Source organism: Erpetoichthys calabaricus, chromosome 3, assembly GCF_900747795.2.
Source record: "Erpetoichthys calabaricus chromosome 3, fErpCal1.3, whole genome shotgun sequence".
In the NCBI taxonomy this organism is placed as follows: domain Eukaryota; kingdom Metazoa; phylum Chordata; class Cladistia; order Polypteriformes; family Polypteridae; genus Erpetoichthys; species Erpetoichthys calabaricus.
In genome coordinates this window covers 150,521,960-150,539,669 of record NC_041396.2, presented here as the reverse complement: position 1 = coordinate 150,539,669, position 17,710 = coordinate 150,521,960, and the positions used below count along the sequence as shown (strand labels likewise).

At 38.0% G+C, this 17,710-nt stretch overlaps 1 protein-coding gene across 1 annotated transcript in view; it reads right to left on the bottom strand.

The window, feature by feature from the left end:
• The window catches only part of matn3a (matrilin 3a), a 31,632-nt gene extending 17,211 nt beyond the window's left edge, over positions 1-14,421 (bottom strand). Inside the window, exon 1 of the mRNA XM_051924719.1 lies at positions 14,134-14,421. Within this exon, the coding sequence (XP_051780679.1) occupies positions 14,134-14,311 (178 nt within the window). The 5' untranslated portion in view covers positions 14,312-14,421. The remainder of the gene's footprint in view (positions 1-14,133) is intronic.
• Between the last annotated feature and the right edge of the window lie 3,289 nt (positions 14,422-17,710).

Here is a 17,710-nt window from a genome sequence, read left to right as displayed (position 1 = left end):
AGAACATAAAATAAATATATTTCAGACTTTTTAGTATTGAGAACGACTGTGGTTAGCGACAAGTGAACATAAACAGGCCCAATGTGCAAATGTAATCAGTGTTAAAATGTCAACAACAAAAAAAAAAAGGTAATGTGCTTCCTTATGTAAAACCTTTTCTTCTCGGAACAATATAAATGCAAATAAATATTTTTAAATAGACATTATCAATAAATACAAGTTCATTTTTTCTTTTCTGATTTTGTTATTTTAGCGTTTGTACAACAGCAAATATCTTGCACTTTTAGAGAACATTCTTCATAATACTTTTATCATATTTTATATAATTATTTAGACAGATAAGGAAAAGTTTTCCATAACTGTAAAGATAATTATTTTAACTGTAGTAATGATCTTGAAAACAATGCACTTTCATAAATTATTTTACAAAGTTAAGACATTCTCTGCAGAGTGTTTCTAAATCCAAAAAAATGACAAGCAAAGTCCTAACAATACAAAAAGTTCAGTCAAATAATTTTCTTGGCAAAGACACAGAATTAAATGAGAATCATTTGCCATGCACATGTATATTTGTTTTCAAAGTTTAAAATTAAGTACGGCTTTTGAACCTCTGAGTAGTTACAAAGTGAACTCCATTGCAAAAAATAAAAAAAGAAATTCCTGCTGAAGACAAAAAAAATCACCATGACCAAATAAGTGCATGTGATGGCATTTCGCATGAAACAGTGCTGTTCTTAATTTAAATTGTCAATGCTTTGTGGTTTATTTGGACCTCATGCCATCTAGTTTTTTCTCCTTATCCTTTTTGCGCTTATTCTAGTGATGAGGATCATGAACAACCCCCTATCTTCTATAGCACACAAAAGCAAAACAAAAATAAACAATAATTATTATATGTTATGCACTTCATGTACCACTCCTTGTATTGTGAAACAGCATTACCCTGACAGTTTTAATTAGAGATTTGCTGGCAAAACCATTGATTGTAGATGTGACACTTACTGTATGATTTGTGAGACCAGCTATTCTGGATTTCTTGACACATCATTTTTTTGAAAAGCTATATATCCAAGACTTGTGGATGTACATACTTATGGCTCCCAGATCTGGAAACTGTGAGTCCATGTCACTGTGTCTCACTCACAATAGGCTTGCTGAAGCATTATACAACTCCAAATCAGAAAAAGTTTGGAAAGATATGGAAAATTGAAATGGAATTGGGAAATAACCGTCATCATTTGTCATGCCTTCCTTCCCTTGAGTAACAACAGAAATTAGTCACTAATTCATTCAAAATAAGACTGTAGTCTCTAAAGCCGAATGAACGGTGCAGCGCAGGATTTTGCTGACGCACAACATAGAGTGCTGCATGCTGTACGTGTATGCTGATGTGCTGTAAACATCCGGTAGTGCAGCCAAACAGTGAGCTACAATAATGTTATAGCCATCAACATCATATCTTCATAATATTTAACTCAACCATCCAACACAGGCCAACACTGATTGTCAGGTCACGTACGTTAATGCGTTAAATGTTTTTACGGTAATACAGCCCCGAAACGCATTAGTTTAATCCGGTTAATTTGACAGCGCTACACACACTGTTAGTGAAGCAGCACCAAATGAACCCAAGTCTACTGATAGTAGCGGCACACGGGCCGACATTCTTTCTTGATAATCATGTTCATAATGATCCGCACACACCAGAAGAACCACCCCGAAAGAAAACAAGAAAGCACAAACTGTCAGAAGACCCTGAAGATGAGCCACTGATGCTCCTCCTCCTCCACAAAATCAGTTGTTCAATTGACATTGACATTGACTTCAATTGACATTGACTTGGTCAATTACAGCGGTGGAAGCTCCAGGAAGAACCAATACCCAGTCCTGGCTAAGTAAGACAGAAATTATTTAGCATCCCTGGCCACCACTGTCGCTTGCAGTGCTGGGAGTAACTTGTTAAACGTTACGTTAAATTGTCTGATTACTTTTTAAAGTAACGAGTAACCTAATGCAATACTTACTTTACTGAAGGGAAAATACTAGCATTACTTATTAAAAATAAATAAACATTGTGTTATAATGAAGCTTAGTCTCGCCGCTAATAATAATAATAATAATAATAATACGGTGGCGCAGTGGGTAGCGCTGCTGCCTCGCAGTTGGGAGATCTGGGGACCTGGGTTCGCTTCCTGGGTCCGCCCTGCGTGGAGTTTGCATGTTCTCCCCGTGTCTGCGTGGGTTTCCTCCCACAGTCCAAAGACATGCAGGTTAGGTGGATTGGCGATTCTAAATTGGCCCTAGTGTGTGCTTGGTGTGTGGGTGTGTTTGTGTGTGTCCTGCGGTGGGTTGGCACCCTGCCCAGGATTGGTTCCTGCCCTGTGTTGGCTGGGATTGGCTTCAGCAGACCCCCGTGACCCTGTGTTCGGATTCAGCGGGTTGGAAAATGGATTAATAATAATAATAATGACTGATTTATTTTGCTGAAGCATTGTCCTTTTTTTCCAAAGCCTTCTGATGTTGTAACATCGTTCACGCGGTTGCTCGGGTCGTCTGGTGACATTCTGCATGTGCTGAGGGGTAAACGTAAGAGGACCAGTTTAGGGTCACAGGCAGCCAGTGGTCATCGCAGAAGCACTTGGGTGAAAGGCAAAAAGCAAAAGCATCCTCGGGAGGGGTTGGGATTGGGGAGTTCACACCACACGAAGGACTAAATGTATTTTCTTAATTGAGAAACAGCTGAGCACTACATTTACATTTAAAATAAAATTTAATGGCTTTTATATTCTATTGTACAAAATGCCACCATTGAGATCCCAAGAAATGACACAGGTTTAAAACAAGGAGCGGTAAAAGCTGCATTATAAAATGAATAGCACTGAATCCTGTTTTTTATATCATCTTAATCTGGAATGGAGTAGTTCTAGGAAACGGATTAATTTTTATTACAAGTTTGGGTTTCATATCTCTGCTAGAAAAAACAATGCAAAGGAAAAGCATTGTTTGTAATGCATTAGATTTTATAATAAGAAACTATAACATAGTTAACATTTTTTTGTACGTAACGAGTAATGTAACTAAGTTACTTTTAAAATTAACATTTCCGAACCCTGGTAACTTGTCAAAATGTGTTTTCCTATATGCTATTATCATCCCTTGAACCACCAGTGTCAATAAAATGGTATGTTTAAGCAACTGGATAAATAAATAGTCGGAAAATCAATAATGTTTTATTTTTCATCTCCATATCATTTTAAAGACATAATTATTGACAGAATCATCTAAGTGCTAGACTAGTTTGCATTGTTGAAATGATTTAATACGCCAAGACAAGTGTTTATTAAAGTTGTTTTCTATTAGAAATGAACAACTGAATCATTTCCACTTTTTAGAAAAATATTAAAATTCATGAAGAAAGTACATAAAATTGTGATTAATATGCAGTTAATTTTGATAAAAAATTTAATAATGAGATTGATTTTTTTAACCAAACAGCAGCCCTAATGTATTTTATTTATAACTCCGATTAATCACAAAAGTCTAAGCTACTTTGAACAGGCAAAATGTATAAAAATGTACACTTCTGCTCTCATGATTGCAAGATGTGGAATATAAAACATATTTCATATTAATCAATAACATAATTAACAACTTTAAAAAGTCTAAAATATAGAATTTGTGTCACTATAACACGGCTTTAAAAAGTTTTTCCCTTTCATTTTTGTAATATATCTGACGTTAAATATACAATTTAAAATCCTAGCAAAGTGGCAACATCAAAGAAAATGTGTTTCTCCAATGTCTTCCTTTAAATCCATGTTAATCCTAACCATCTTGTTTTTTTGTTTTTTTCCTGTTTGCTTACAAAATATAAGGCCTTTATAAATGATTTGGTAGTTAATGAAGACATTGTTTTCTTTGGCTAAGAGACCTGGGGGGTATTTTTCGTACGTGGATTACTCGTTTAGCCGGATGTAATTGTTGACGATTTGGCCTGATCCTGGATCTGTCGGTTTTTCGAAACTCTTGCTAGAAGTGTGTCATAGCAACACATCCTAATCCTCAAACCTGCTCGGAGCAGGTTTGTTCTGCATAAACAAGGATTAGTTTACACACGTGATCAGTGACGGTGTGGAAGTCATCCAGTCACGGCTTCGCCGTTCATGAATGAGCGACCAATTGATATTGATGTGCAAATTATAGGAAGAGAATTTCATATAAAGAGGGTTTTGCGCGATCGGTAAGATCCTTTATTGCCCCCGGAGGAAATTCTGTATGAAAGATACCGCTTTAGCCGAGGGGGAATATTGTACCTCAAAGATTTATTAGCTCCGTATATTCGAAGTCAAACTCGGCGAAGTCGGGCTCTCACAACCACACAGACAGTAGGCATTGCTTTGAGGTTTCTTGCAAGCGGCACTTTTTTATATACTGTAGGTGATGCGGAACATCTAACTAAAAGTGCAGTTTGCCAGGCAATTCGTAAAGTCTGTTTGACTCTGAAACATTTCCTTCAGGTTTTCATTGTGTTTCCTGGACACCTGCATGTGCAGACAATAAAAGAGGCGTTTCATGCCATTGCAGGTAGGTAATACACAGGCAAAAACACCCACAGTTCCATAAAGAATCCCACAATCAGCCTAACATTCTCATTACCAGGATTTCCAAATGTGATTGGGGCACATGGGACTGATCAGAGTGGAGTTTGATCAAACATTATTTGGAAAATGTACCTCTCCTCCTGATGAATAATCAGACACAGTGTCTTCATCAAATATTCGACCTTCGTTAATATCTCGTTGGTCAGACACAGGTTCAAGGGATATGACATTCCTTGCAACTGACCCAACAAAAAAGAGAGCTATATGGAACATACCTATGGCACACATGGAGGACAAATATGCAATGACCATCCTTTACCTGAAATGAAGTGACCACTGCTTCCTGCCACTGGTTCTGAGGAGGAGCTTCCCCTTGGAATGCCCTCAGAAACAGGGCGATGGGCATTTTGCTGGAGAGCCAACTCTTCTGCAGGGGTTAGGTCTGGACCGCGTGGACCTCCACCTGTTTTTTGCTTGTCTGCCTCCTTATTAGCTTTAAAATTAATGTTTTTATATTATATATGATTCTTTATGTCAACAATTCTTTAAATAGTTATATACCAATATTTACCAGTTTGAAGTATATTCTTGTACTTCACTTTAACCTGTTCCCATGTTCTCCTTGTGCTCACGTTTGATCTGGAATTATGACATATTAAATAATAATTAATCTGACACATAGGAAATGAAACGCTGCATTCAGTAAGTACAATGTACACTACTTAGCGTTTAATTTTTTCGGCCACTTTTTGCCAGCCGTCTTTTCTGGTCTGGGCTGCTTTTGCAGTGTTACCCCTTGTGTATATTAAATCTTGAAATTCTTCTTGTCCTTCGATTAAAAGGTCTTGTGCCGCGAGTGTGAAAAAAATGCGCCCGTTCTTTCGTCATTTTGTTACAGCCTATCAAAGACTTGCTGATCATGTTTTCTACACTCAATATATATGGGCTTTTCACTCAGCGCGGGCGCGCGCATTCATCTCGTATGATTAGACCCAGCTACACTAATCTAATACACGGCTGCGTTTGAAAAACCGACTTATCTGGATGAGTTTCACTGGCATTAACTCATCCAAGATGAGGCACCTGATCTCGGATGGTTTAAGCGACGTACGAAAAATACCCCCCTTTTCGTACGTGGATTAGTTGTTTAGCCGGATGTAATTGTTAACGATTTGGCCTGATCCTGGATCTGTCGGTTTTTCGAAACTCTTGCTAGAAGTGTGTCATAGCAACACATCCTAATCCTCAAACCTGCTCCATTTAAACAAGGATTAGCTCACACACTTAATCAGTGTCCGTGCGTGGAATTCATTTAGTCATGACTTCACCGTTCATGAATGAGCAACCAAGTGATATCGGTACGCAAATTATAAGAAAAGAATTTCATATAGAGAGGGTTTTGCACGATCAGCAAGATCCTTTATTGCTCCTGGAGGAAATTCTTTTCGAAAGATACCACTTTAGCCGAGGGGGAATATTGTACCTCAAAAATTTATTAGGACCTTATATTCAAAGTCAAACGCAGCGAAGTCTGGCTCTCACAACCACACAGACAGTATGTATTGCTTTGAGGTTTTTTGCAAGCGGCACTTTTTTATACACTGTAGGCGATGCAGAAAATCTAATCTAAAAGTGCAGTTTGCCAGGCAATTCATAAAGTCTGTTTGGCTCTGAAATATTTCCTTTAGGTTTTCATAGTGTTTCCTGAACACCTGCGTGTGCAGACAATAAAAGAGGCGTTTCATGCCATTGCAGGTAGGTAATACACAGGCAAAAACACCCACAGTTCCATAAAGAATCTTACAATCAGCCTAACATTCTCATTACCCAGGGTTTCCAAATGTGATTGGGGCACATGGGACTGATCAGAGTGGAGTTTGATCAAACATAATTATAAAATGTACCTCTCCTCCTTATGAATAATCAGACACAGTGTCTTCATCAAATATTTGACCTTCGTCAATATCTCATTGGTCAGACACAGGTTCTAGGGATATGACATTCCCTGCAACTGACCCAACAAAAAAGAGGGCTATATGGAACCTTCCTATGGCACACATTGAGGACAAATATATGTAATGACCATCCTTTACCTGAAATGAAGTGACCACTGCATCCTGCCACTGGTTCTGAGGAGGAGCTTCCCCCTGGAATGCCCTCAGAAACAGGCCGATGGGCATTTTGCTGGATAGCCAACTCTTCTGCAGGGGTTAGGTCTGGACTGCATGGACCTCCACCTGTTTTTTGCTTGTCTGCCTTCTTATTAGCTTTAAAATTAAATGTTCTTCACATTATATATGATTCTTTATGTCAACAATTCTTTAAATAGTTATATACCAATATTTGCCAGTTTGAAGTATATTCTTGTACTTCACTTTAACCTGTTCCCATGTTCTCCTTGTGCTCATGTTTGATCTGGAATTATGACATATTAAATAATAATTAATCTGACACATAGGAAATGAAACGCTGCTTTCAGTAATTACAATGCACACGCGTTTAATTTGTCGGCCACTTTTTGCCAGCTGTCTTTTCTGGTTTGGGCTGCTTTTGCAGTGTTACCCCTTGTGCATATTAAATCTCGAAATCCTTCGACTAACACGCACACACACACACGCACACACACAGCTTGTGTGGAAAAAAAAGCGCCCGTTCTTTTGTCATTTTGTTACAGCCTATCATAGACTTGCTGATCATGTTTTCTAGACTCAATATATATGGGCTTTTCACTCAGCGCGGGCGCGCGCATTCATCTCTATGAGGGGTCATACATCTCGGATGATTAGATCCAGCTAGACTAATCTACTACATGGCTGCGTTTGAAAAACCGACTTATCCCGGATGAGTTTCACCGGCATTAACTCATCCAAGATGAGGCATCTGATCTCGGATGATTTAAGTGACGTGCAGAAAATACCCCCTTGATTGTGTCTGCAAATCTTATGTAATTATTTCCATTTAACTTGAGAAATATGAACTGAACCACAAAATGTCTGTTGGGTCTTTATATTTACTGGAGTGCTCTTTGTCAAAAATAAGCTTAAAAAATAGAGGCCAAATAATTATTATCATGATATCCGAATCATTTGAATAGCACACGCTAACACTTTGTAAATCATAAAAGAGCAAGTACAAAGAAAATATAACATCATAAGAATATAATGCCTCTAAAAATTACAAGATTATGTAGCAAGGAGATTACAAATTGAACAATATCAGTTCATTATGAATGCATTGTACAGTGCTCCAAGCTGATAATTATCTGCACAATAATGGAAAATCTAATGGAAAACCTAAACATGCCATGTAAATTACTTTCTGTTTCACTATTCAGAGAAGCTAAAAAATATATATTTGCAGGCTTTGAATGACATTTCCTGTCCATCTTAAAAAAAGGATGAGTGCCTTTGTGTTTCTGTCTGCTTGCTATGTATCAGTCATTCCAAAAGATGGCGCAACGCAAACGTTTTTAGTAATAAAATGCACTGCATTTGTCATTGCAACAGATGGTGCATCACAATCATCAACATTGCTTTTATGAATCCCATACCTAATGGCATATAACAGAGACATATGTATTGCCTGCTGCACTGCAAAGATTAACACTAAGGTCTGTGTTGATTATTTAGATAATGACACACTGAGCCTGCCTCTACAATTTAAGACAAAATCAAACCTGGACTTACTCACTAAGTATATCACACTACGTGACTGGCAAATATGGGAGTGCACCACAACTGCCCCTAACTCACTAAGATTCTGTAAATTAAGTCTTTGACTGAAAACTGCTGGAAAAGTCATGTAACGTTACATGGCCTTTACATTCGCATTGTTTTTGATATAGCAGGAAATCGCAGTATCCGTAGAAAATTTTACATAAACATTGAGAATGTGCAAGTATCCTGGCCAGTTTCCGAAAGCCAGGAAGCTGAGGCTATGTGATAGAAGTGCTAACCTCTGCATAATCATGTCAACCCCAAATGTAGATTGCATAGAAAAAAAATAATGTTCAGAAAGAGAGAATCTGATAAAGATTTTCACATTGTGCTCTCAACTGCTGGAGTGGCTGCAGGGATTACCTTGAGAGGAACTCGATCTTACAGACAATGTTAGCATGTGTTTGTAGAAGATGGCAGAGAGATGGAGGTGTGAGGTGAAGAGAGAGGTTTTATTGTGGCATTACAGAGGTGGGTAAGTGGGTCAGCCAACACATTTTAGAGAGAGTTTAAAAAATATATAAGAAGACCCAGAGCAGCAGCAAGATATTTCTTTATTTTTTATTTGTATTTTGTGCTCATACTTTGATAATCATCTCCTTGTGTGTCTGTTATTACATTTATGTTGGCATTTTTTGCCCACATTAGAATGGGAGCACCCCAGTCTTTTTACTGTATACATGTACAGTATATATACATGAATGAATAGCTTGTTTTTAAGGTACACATTCCTAATAGTAACAGGTCCACTATTCACCTTATTTCAGAATAACTATTCAGGACATTCCTCAACTAGTTGTATGGTATATTATTCTGCTGATAATGTAAATCTGCACATGGATACACTGTGTCATGGAACAATGACCTGATAATAATGTATCCAAAATATTCCAATTGGGCCATCAATAATAATAGCGTAGCAACTTTTCTCTGCTCATATTAACTCTTGTCATGGAACTGTATCCCACGCTATTTCCCCAACACCAACAACCTTCCCTGATGACACCACGTAGGTGGGATACATAGACTCAAATGGTTTTTGTAACATTCTTGCCGCCCACCAGCACATATCGGTAGGAGCTAAGATACATGGCTATGTTTCCGATTCTCCAATTTCCAGAACTTGAGCTCTCTGTTCACAACTTCTTGTTCTCCATTGAGAGAAATGATTGCCATACTCCATCCATGACAAAGGGCAATGAGTTTTGACATCTGATTTGTCTCTGGGTTTGCTATAGCCAAAAGCACAGACCCCTGTTCTTCAGTTTATTATCAAGTTCACTTTAGTTAACACTAACATTTCCACCTTTGTTGCCTTCTTCCAGATAACTACCAGCTTGTCATTTCCAGAATTCCATATGCCATTCATAACACATAGCCTTCTGCTACTACTAAGTACACGATTTACTTGTTTGACTTATTTTATCTAATTTGGATAATGTTATTTCATGTCTTGTGTCATTGTCTATATAAATTATAAACCCTAAACACTGCAATACCTTACTTACCCTATCACCACTTACCTTGTAACTTATTGTGTGAGAAAAAGTATGTACTTGCAATTACCATAATTATTTTACTGTAGTAGTTGACTTGTTAAAAAACATGTTTTATATTTAATATTAATATTTGCTAAGATAATCAGTATTAGTTTTGGATGATTTATGACTAAACTAGACCTTGGTTCAGAACAGATTTTTTTTTTCTATAATAAATTTTAGGGTCTGAGCTCCCACATTTGTAAATTCCAGGAAGGAATTTACTTCATCATTTGGGGTATGCATATATGTTTATTGTGGACTTAGATGGAAAAAGTAATATTCTGCCCAGAAATTATGTAGTGTATCAGAAGAGAGAAACATGAGGCAAAAGGAGCAGATGTTTGAGTAGGCTATAAAATTGAGTCTGGGTCTTTGCTAAAAAATGAAATTTAACACCACCAACCCAAATAAAACCAACAGCCAAAAATTATTAGTCAAAATTGTGCAAAAACAATTCAAAACTCTTTCCCTAACTATATTAATTAGACAGCTTCCTCATGTAGAGTTTTAATTTATCCAAAAGCTTGGATGTGTGATGGAATATACTGTGAACTGACATCCTATAGATAGATAGATAGATAGATAGATAGATAGATAGATAGATAGATAGATAGATAGATAGATAGATAGATAGATAGATAGATAGATAGATAGATAGATAGATAGATAGATAGATAGATAGATAGATAGATAGATAATCTATCTATCTAATCCCCAAGGAGAAATTCACATACTCCAGCAGCAGCATACTGATAAAAAGCAATATTAAAGAGTGATAAAAATGCAGGTATAACAGTCAATAATCTTGCATAATGTTAACGTTTAACCCCCCCGGGTGGAACTGAAGAGTCGCATAGTGTGGGGGAGGAATGATCTCCTCAGTCTGTCAGTGGAGCAGGACAGTGACAGCAGTCTTTCGCTGAAGCTGCTCCTCTGTCTGGAGATGATACTGTTCAGTGGATGCAGTGGATTCTCCATGATTGACTGGAGCCTGCTCAGCGCCCGTCGCTCTTCTATGGATGTCAAACTGTCCAGCTCCATGCCTACAATAGAGCCTGCCTTCCTCACCAGTTTGTCCAGACGTGAGGTGTCCCTCTTCTTTATGCTGCCTCCTCAGCACACCACTGCATAGAAGAGGACAATCGCCACAACCGTCTGATAGAACATCTGCAGCATCTTATTGCAGATGTTGAAGGACGCCAGCCTTCTAAGGAAGTATGGTAGACGCCATGTGCAGAAGGCCGCATGTTACATGCCCAGCATCAGGAGCTATTATCAAAAGCAATATGGCTGTGTACATAAAATGATACAGCAGAATGTTTTCTCAGGAAAGGTAATCTGATATATAAATATCTGTGCGTGGAAGTGCGTGTGTCTGTCTGTCCAGCCCGGAAGTGCAAGGCTACAGCAATGAAGCTCAAAGAGCCAGCAAGGCAGCTCCAAGTTAACAAGTTGGAGACAAACTCACTTACCTGCTGATAGACAAGGAGGGCGAGCACGTCCGCAAAATGAAACCACCAGTTCTGCATTTCAATTTTTTTTCTAACAATTTCAATAGTTTCTAGGAGCCCGGGCTTTTTACGGCACGGGCTTACACCGCTAGTATAATAGCAATAAAAGTATAGGTAATACTAATATTACTATGTGCAAAAACTAATGGTTAAATTTACAACAATTTTCTGCCCAACAGCAGATATAACTTTTCTCCAATGATGTAGATATAATTTAAAGAGAGCATAATAGTAATAATCATAACAATAATAACAGCTACAGAACCAAAATGGGTAGAGCATTTTCAGTGTAAGGTTCCCAGCAATGACTTATTTGGGTTTGCACAATTTGGATTGCATAAAATAATATCTCTAGACTTTTTTGATGATTGTTGTGGTCCAATAGACAAAAAGTACACAATGCACAAAAAAAAAAAAAAAAAAACTGGGGAAAAAGACAAATTTAAAAGGGTACTGACAAAATACCCTTTGAGGTTGTAAGAAATTCTCTCAGAAATTGTAAAAGACATAACGGGATTTCAGTCAAGTGACCCTGCTGTAATTGGTATTCGAAATCGCCTGTGACAATTTACAGGTGCTGGCAATTAAAAAGTCACATATTCAACAAGTTTAAACAAAGAAAAGGTGAGTTGAACCTGTGAGCCCGTGTGTATCACAATCAGCATTTAGAAAAATAATGAATTGTGAAAGAGATGAGAAACAAAATGGGCTTTCAGCATGGCAATAACAAAAAGCATACTTCAAAATGATTTCAAAACTAGCGTCAGACTGTTTTGAAGTAACCAGATATAAACTGCATTGAACACTTGTAAGTAGATCTGAAAGAACCATTGGGAGAAGGCACCCATCAAATCTGCGAGACCTGGAGAATTTTGCAAATGAAGAGTGGTGGTCTCAAATTCTAGTAAAGCAGTGCTTGACTGCAGTTGTTCTTTCCAAAGGGGGTGTCACCAAATATTAGGTCAAAAGTGCCAATAATTTTGTCAATACTCTATTTGGAGTTGTGTGTGAAATAAGATTAGATTTTATTTTTTTCCACATGTTTTTGCGTTCTTCCATAGCAAATAAATGAAATACATATGTTAACACCAATCATTTTCGAATGTCATACATTTTATGGACGAATTGGTTCATTATCTGAAAAAAACTGGAGCAGTGCTAATATTTTTGACACAACTGTATTAACTTAAAAGAATACTCCACCCAAAACGTTTGTTTTCTTTATATGTCAATTACCCCATGCAATTTTTAGTGATGGCCGAGAAATTTTTTTTTATGAGTTTACAGTGAGCAATGCTGCACAGCGGCAAATAATGTGAAAAACGTTTATGGAAAAAAGTACAATGAATATCTCATGTCACATAATCAACACGTCAGCTATCCAGTCCTTTGCTCAATACCTGGTGTAACATGGTCAAAAGGGCTAACAGCATTTCCCGGAAGATGAAATATTTCTTAATAATAAAAAACAATGGCATGATAAAAGAAAAACAAAGTTCAGAATCGCAACCCATAAATATCAACACTGCGTTGCTTATGCAGTTCTAACTCAATTGTGTTAGCCGTTCTTCTGCCTTCCATCCATTCCATATTTCAAATTCAAGCTTGAGAGGGCGTGGCTCGTTAGTCTTGAGTCATTCCCGGATGGAGTATTAGCCAAATGTCTTGCGAAATGAAGCGCACCTCGATCTGACCGCGGTTAACTTCAGCTAAGTGGTGAGTCAACGGGCAGCGGACGTTCTTTCTGTTAACGTCAGACAAATCTAAGCGTGCCTTTGTGGAGGTTCGTTACACTGAAAAAACATATGAAGGAACCTCTATGTTATTCAAAGGATTTCTTAAAGAGGATTCACATTTTGACATTTTACTTTACTATTGGACATCAAATATTTTAAGTGTAAATTTGAGAATATGTTTTCAGGTGAAATTGTTTGTGTATTAAGGTGGCGCAGAGCTTAACGCTACTGCTAAATCAAAAAGATTGGTCAAAATCCTGACCCTCTCGAGGTCATCTTGCGGTTTGCACATTCGTGCTCTCTTCCCCAAACCCCCTAACCCCACCCCCTACAACGCCCACCACACCCGCCTACTTCCCATAGATGAGCTGGCCCCATGAATATAGCATTAAATCTGTTCGGGAGGGTGTCCTGGGACAGTGTGGGGCTTCAAGTTCTTTCCTTAATTTTCCCCAGTACTGTTTGTAAAAGGGTTCTACCCTTGCATTGGATGTATCAACCTTAATCAATAAATAAGAGTAAGTATATACTACTACTACGGTAATAATAATAATAATATCGTTGCCCACTACATCGTTTAAGACCTCCTTTGCGCCCCCTTCGTGTTAACAGCCCTTCACTTATTTCTGTATTGTATTTCTACATGCAATATGCTGAATCACTGTGTTAAAAAAGTATGATATTTGTCATTATTACAAGATAGTCAAGTAGCGGTTTTTGAGTCAGCAGACGTATGGAACTCGCATGCACATTCTGTCATTTTCCAGATCTTATTGATTAGTCGCAAACAAGCAAGCATCCCGTGAAAACAAAGCATCTTCATAGTTACCTGAAACACGTCTTTGAACGGGATAATAGCAATTTCTAGAACCTGGAAACACTACACATTAAAACAAAAAAGCACACATACACCAATCCATGATTAAAACGAGATCTTAACTGAACATTAAAAGATTTGCTGTTACCAATAAGGACAATGGTTTAAGGCGCCTTTCCGTGGGCCTCGCGGGTCGCGGCGGGCGATGTACCTGCAGGATTGGGGGCGGCTTGATTTCCCTGGGCGTAGACCGGCAGTTCAGGTCGGGAGTACCTGACAGCGGGGACGTTTCTTTGAGGTTCGTAGCCGTAAAGTCTAAAATTAGTTCCATGGATTTGAACCCAGAAGGTCGAAAAGCTGCAGAGTAGAATGCCGAGGAAAAGCCCCATTGCAGCGCTGATTTCTGCCTGAACTCCTTCCACAGACCACTCAGCTCAGTTCTTCACAGGCAGTCGCAGAATTTGAAACTGAACCCCTCAGCGATCAGATAGCCGGACTGAACAAATTTAAAGAGTGCATTCTGAAGCACATGTGAAATATTTGACCAATCACCCAAGCTGGAGAGACACATAAATAAACTACTCGCTTTATGAGATCAAGGAAACAGCGCGGTCCGTCACCACCTACGTATTCAGATGGGCAGACTTTTTGTTTTTTATATTTATTGAATTCTGATATTAAAACTTGCGAAAATGACATTTTTACATCGTAGACTCATTAACAATGCGTCGATTCGTATATAAAATCCGATCACCTTTTCATTTAATGAACCCACATCTTATTTACAGGCCAGGTAACCTGCGCCTGTTCGCTAAATATAAAATAATTTACTTTTAACGTTTACTTTTTAAGTACATTTACTATATTGGGAGAAATACGCTTCTATAAATGTCATATTATTTAACAGAAAAATGAAATTACGTTACCTATCAAAAAATAACATGCAACAGTTCACTTTTAAAATGCGCCGATGGCACCGACAACTTTAGCTCTCAGCTGGTGGTCGCTCATTTATGTATGTATGTATTTATTTATTCATTATCGAAACCCACCGGATGGAGATCATTTCAACACGGGGCACAGTCCCCACACTCAAACAATACCATGGGAGCAGTCTGACTTTAAGTCACAAATCATACATTTTTCGTAATATAAAAATTACAAGATAACCGAAATCTCTTACATGAATACATTTAAAACTTTGAAAAAGTACACAGGTTCAGTTAACGTAATTGAAATCACAATTTTGTTTTTGTTTATTTTGATTTGGCTTATTGTCAGCTTATAAACGTTTTCTTACTTTTTAAAAATCAAATAAAAAAATGAATGTATGGCGTAATATTCTTGTGTCCTAAGATTGGGTTAACCCATATGGAGCCATAGGAGATGCGCGCCAGCCCCTCGGTGTCCATAGCGTGGACCGATTAGGGGGAGGTGGAAAGGTCCGGTGTGCGTTCTCAGAGCGCTCCTCGCGATCTATAGCGCGGATTTGACGGCGCACCGCTCGAGTTACATAAACAGCCTCCCTCACTAGCCGAAGCGTGAACCCCGTAACTTTCAAAAACGGCGCCCTATCGGCGGCAGACTATGTCACCAATTAGACTGGCATGTTCTGGTTCACTGTTGTGGTAAGACATGCAGGGTAGCTAGATTGGCGATACTAAATTGGCCTCCGATGAGTGTGAGTGTAAGAAGGACGGGCTCCCTGTATCGGGGATTGTTCTTGCCTTTCGCCCGATGCCTGCTGTGTCAAAAGGCTCCAGTTTCACTGCGCCCCTATTCTGAATAACTAAGTGCCTTCAGAAAATGCACAGATTGATGGAAAGTTACAGCACATTCAAATTTTAATTTACTTCATCAAAGACACCGAGCATCTTTGTTTATTAACTACTCAGTGTGCGTTACTTGTCATTGCAGTTTGCTTAAATTACTGCACAGCACATTCAAGCTTAAGGAGCGGGCACGCGGACATGCAGACGCGAGCGCGCGACTTTGCGGTCATTTCGGTCGCCCTAAGTGACTACTTGAGGACTGTTTTACCAACAGGAGTGGCTATCTGACACGAAGAAAAGGAAAATACTGAATACAAAATATACTTTATTTAGTACAGAATGCTTCTCTGCTTAAAGGTTAAGTGAGGTGCAAAAAGCGTTGCTTACTTGGATACATTCAATTGTTGCATCCTTTGATTAACATAATTACATTATGTGTGGCCTAAAACTTAGAGGAAAAAACAACCCTTTATTATTGATTAATTTTACTAACATAGTGCATCCATGCTTTGGGGGCAGACCTCAACCAAACAACCCCGCCTACACTCTTAAAAATAACTTCTTTAATGGCAATTTCATTCTGGGAATAGCTCCTTGCATTTCAAGCTGGTTCTTTGTGCTTTGAAAAACTTCATAATACGTATAGGAAAAAACCTTTAACGTATGGACAGGTATAGCTGGACACTAGTAGATTAAGAAAACCTGGATTTGTTCTAAATTATTTTATGTAGTAAGAGTCCAAAAATCTGTTAACATCTGTTCATGGTTATTTATTGTATGGAGCTGGTTATGAATCTAAATAAATAAAAGTTCTTTGTGAAACTTTCATATAGAAGGGTCTTTTGGGAGCCAACGGCAGTGCCCCTATGGCATTGTACTCTGAAGAACCACTCCAGCAAATGTATTATTAACAGTGGATGTACAATGTACTTTTGCAAGGTAGGAGGAAACACACACTTGCACATTGGGAAAACACACAAAGTTTTTAAAACAAATATTACCAAACACATGGCACTGTCGATTTCAAAACCTAACTAAAAAAAAATATATTAATTGTTGTCAAATGTTACAGGGAGTGCAGAAACCAACACAACTTTTATAAAACTCAAAGGGAAAGGGATGACTTTAAATTAGGTAAGTAAAAAAAATTTCTCTAAAGGTTCTCATTAATTCTCAAAAATTTAAACACTGTTCTAAAATAAAAAATGCAGTGGCACTATTAACCTGTCAGATCTTTTTCCCCAAAGTGGTTATTCAACACAAAGTGTATAGGGGAGTACAAAACTGTTTCAAACAGTGGAAGCAAAGGGTTATAGTGAGTAAAACTTATCCAGAATTTGGCAATGTTAAAAGTGGTGTCCATCAGGAGCCAGTGCAATTTTTAATATACAAAAATGATCTGGAGAAGAATATAATAAAAATGTTGGTTAAGTTTACAGATGATACCAAAATAGGTGGAAAGGCAGATAAGGCAGAATTAGCTATGCAGTTGGGACCTGTACAGATCTGTGGTAGATGAAACTTAATGTAAGTAAACGTAAATTATTAGATGTCGGAAGGAAAAAAAAATACATTTGAATACAAAATGGGAGGTGTGATAATTGAAAGTACAACTTATGAGAAGGAACCTAGGAGTCATAGTGGACTTGTCACTATTAACATCCAGACAGTGCACAGAAGTGGTGAAGAAGGCTAGCAGAATGTTAGGTTTTATAGGATGATGTCCAGATGACAAGTCAAAGGAGGTTATGCTTAAGGTATATAACACACACTGGTGAAGTCTCATGTAGAACTTTGGTCTCCATATTACAAAAAAATACATAACAGCAGCAAGTCCAGAAGACAGAAACTAGGCTGATCCTAGGATTAAGAGATACATATGAGCTATGACGTGAGACTTAAGGAGTTTGCTTAGTTTAAGAAAGCAGAGATCAAGAGGGGACATGTTTAAGTGGTGTAATTTCTACATGATGTAACGAAAATGTATGCAAATCCCTAAGTCTGTAAGGTGCACTT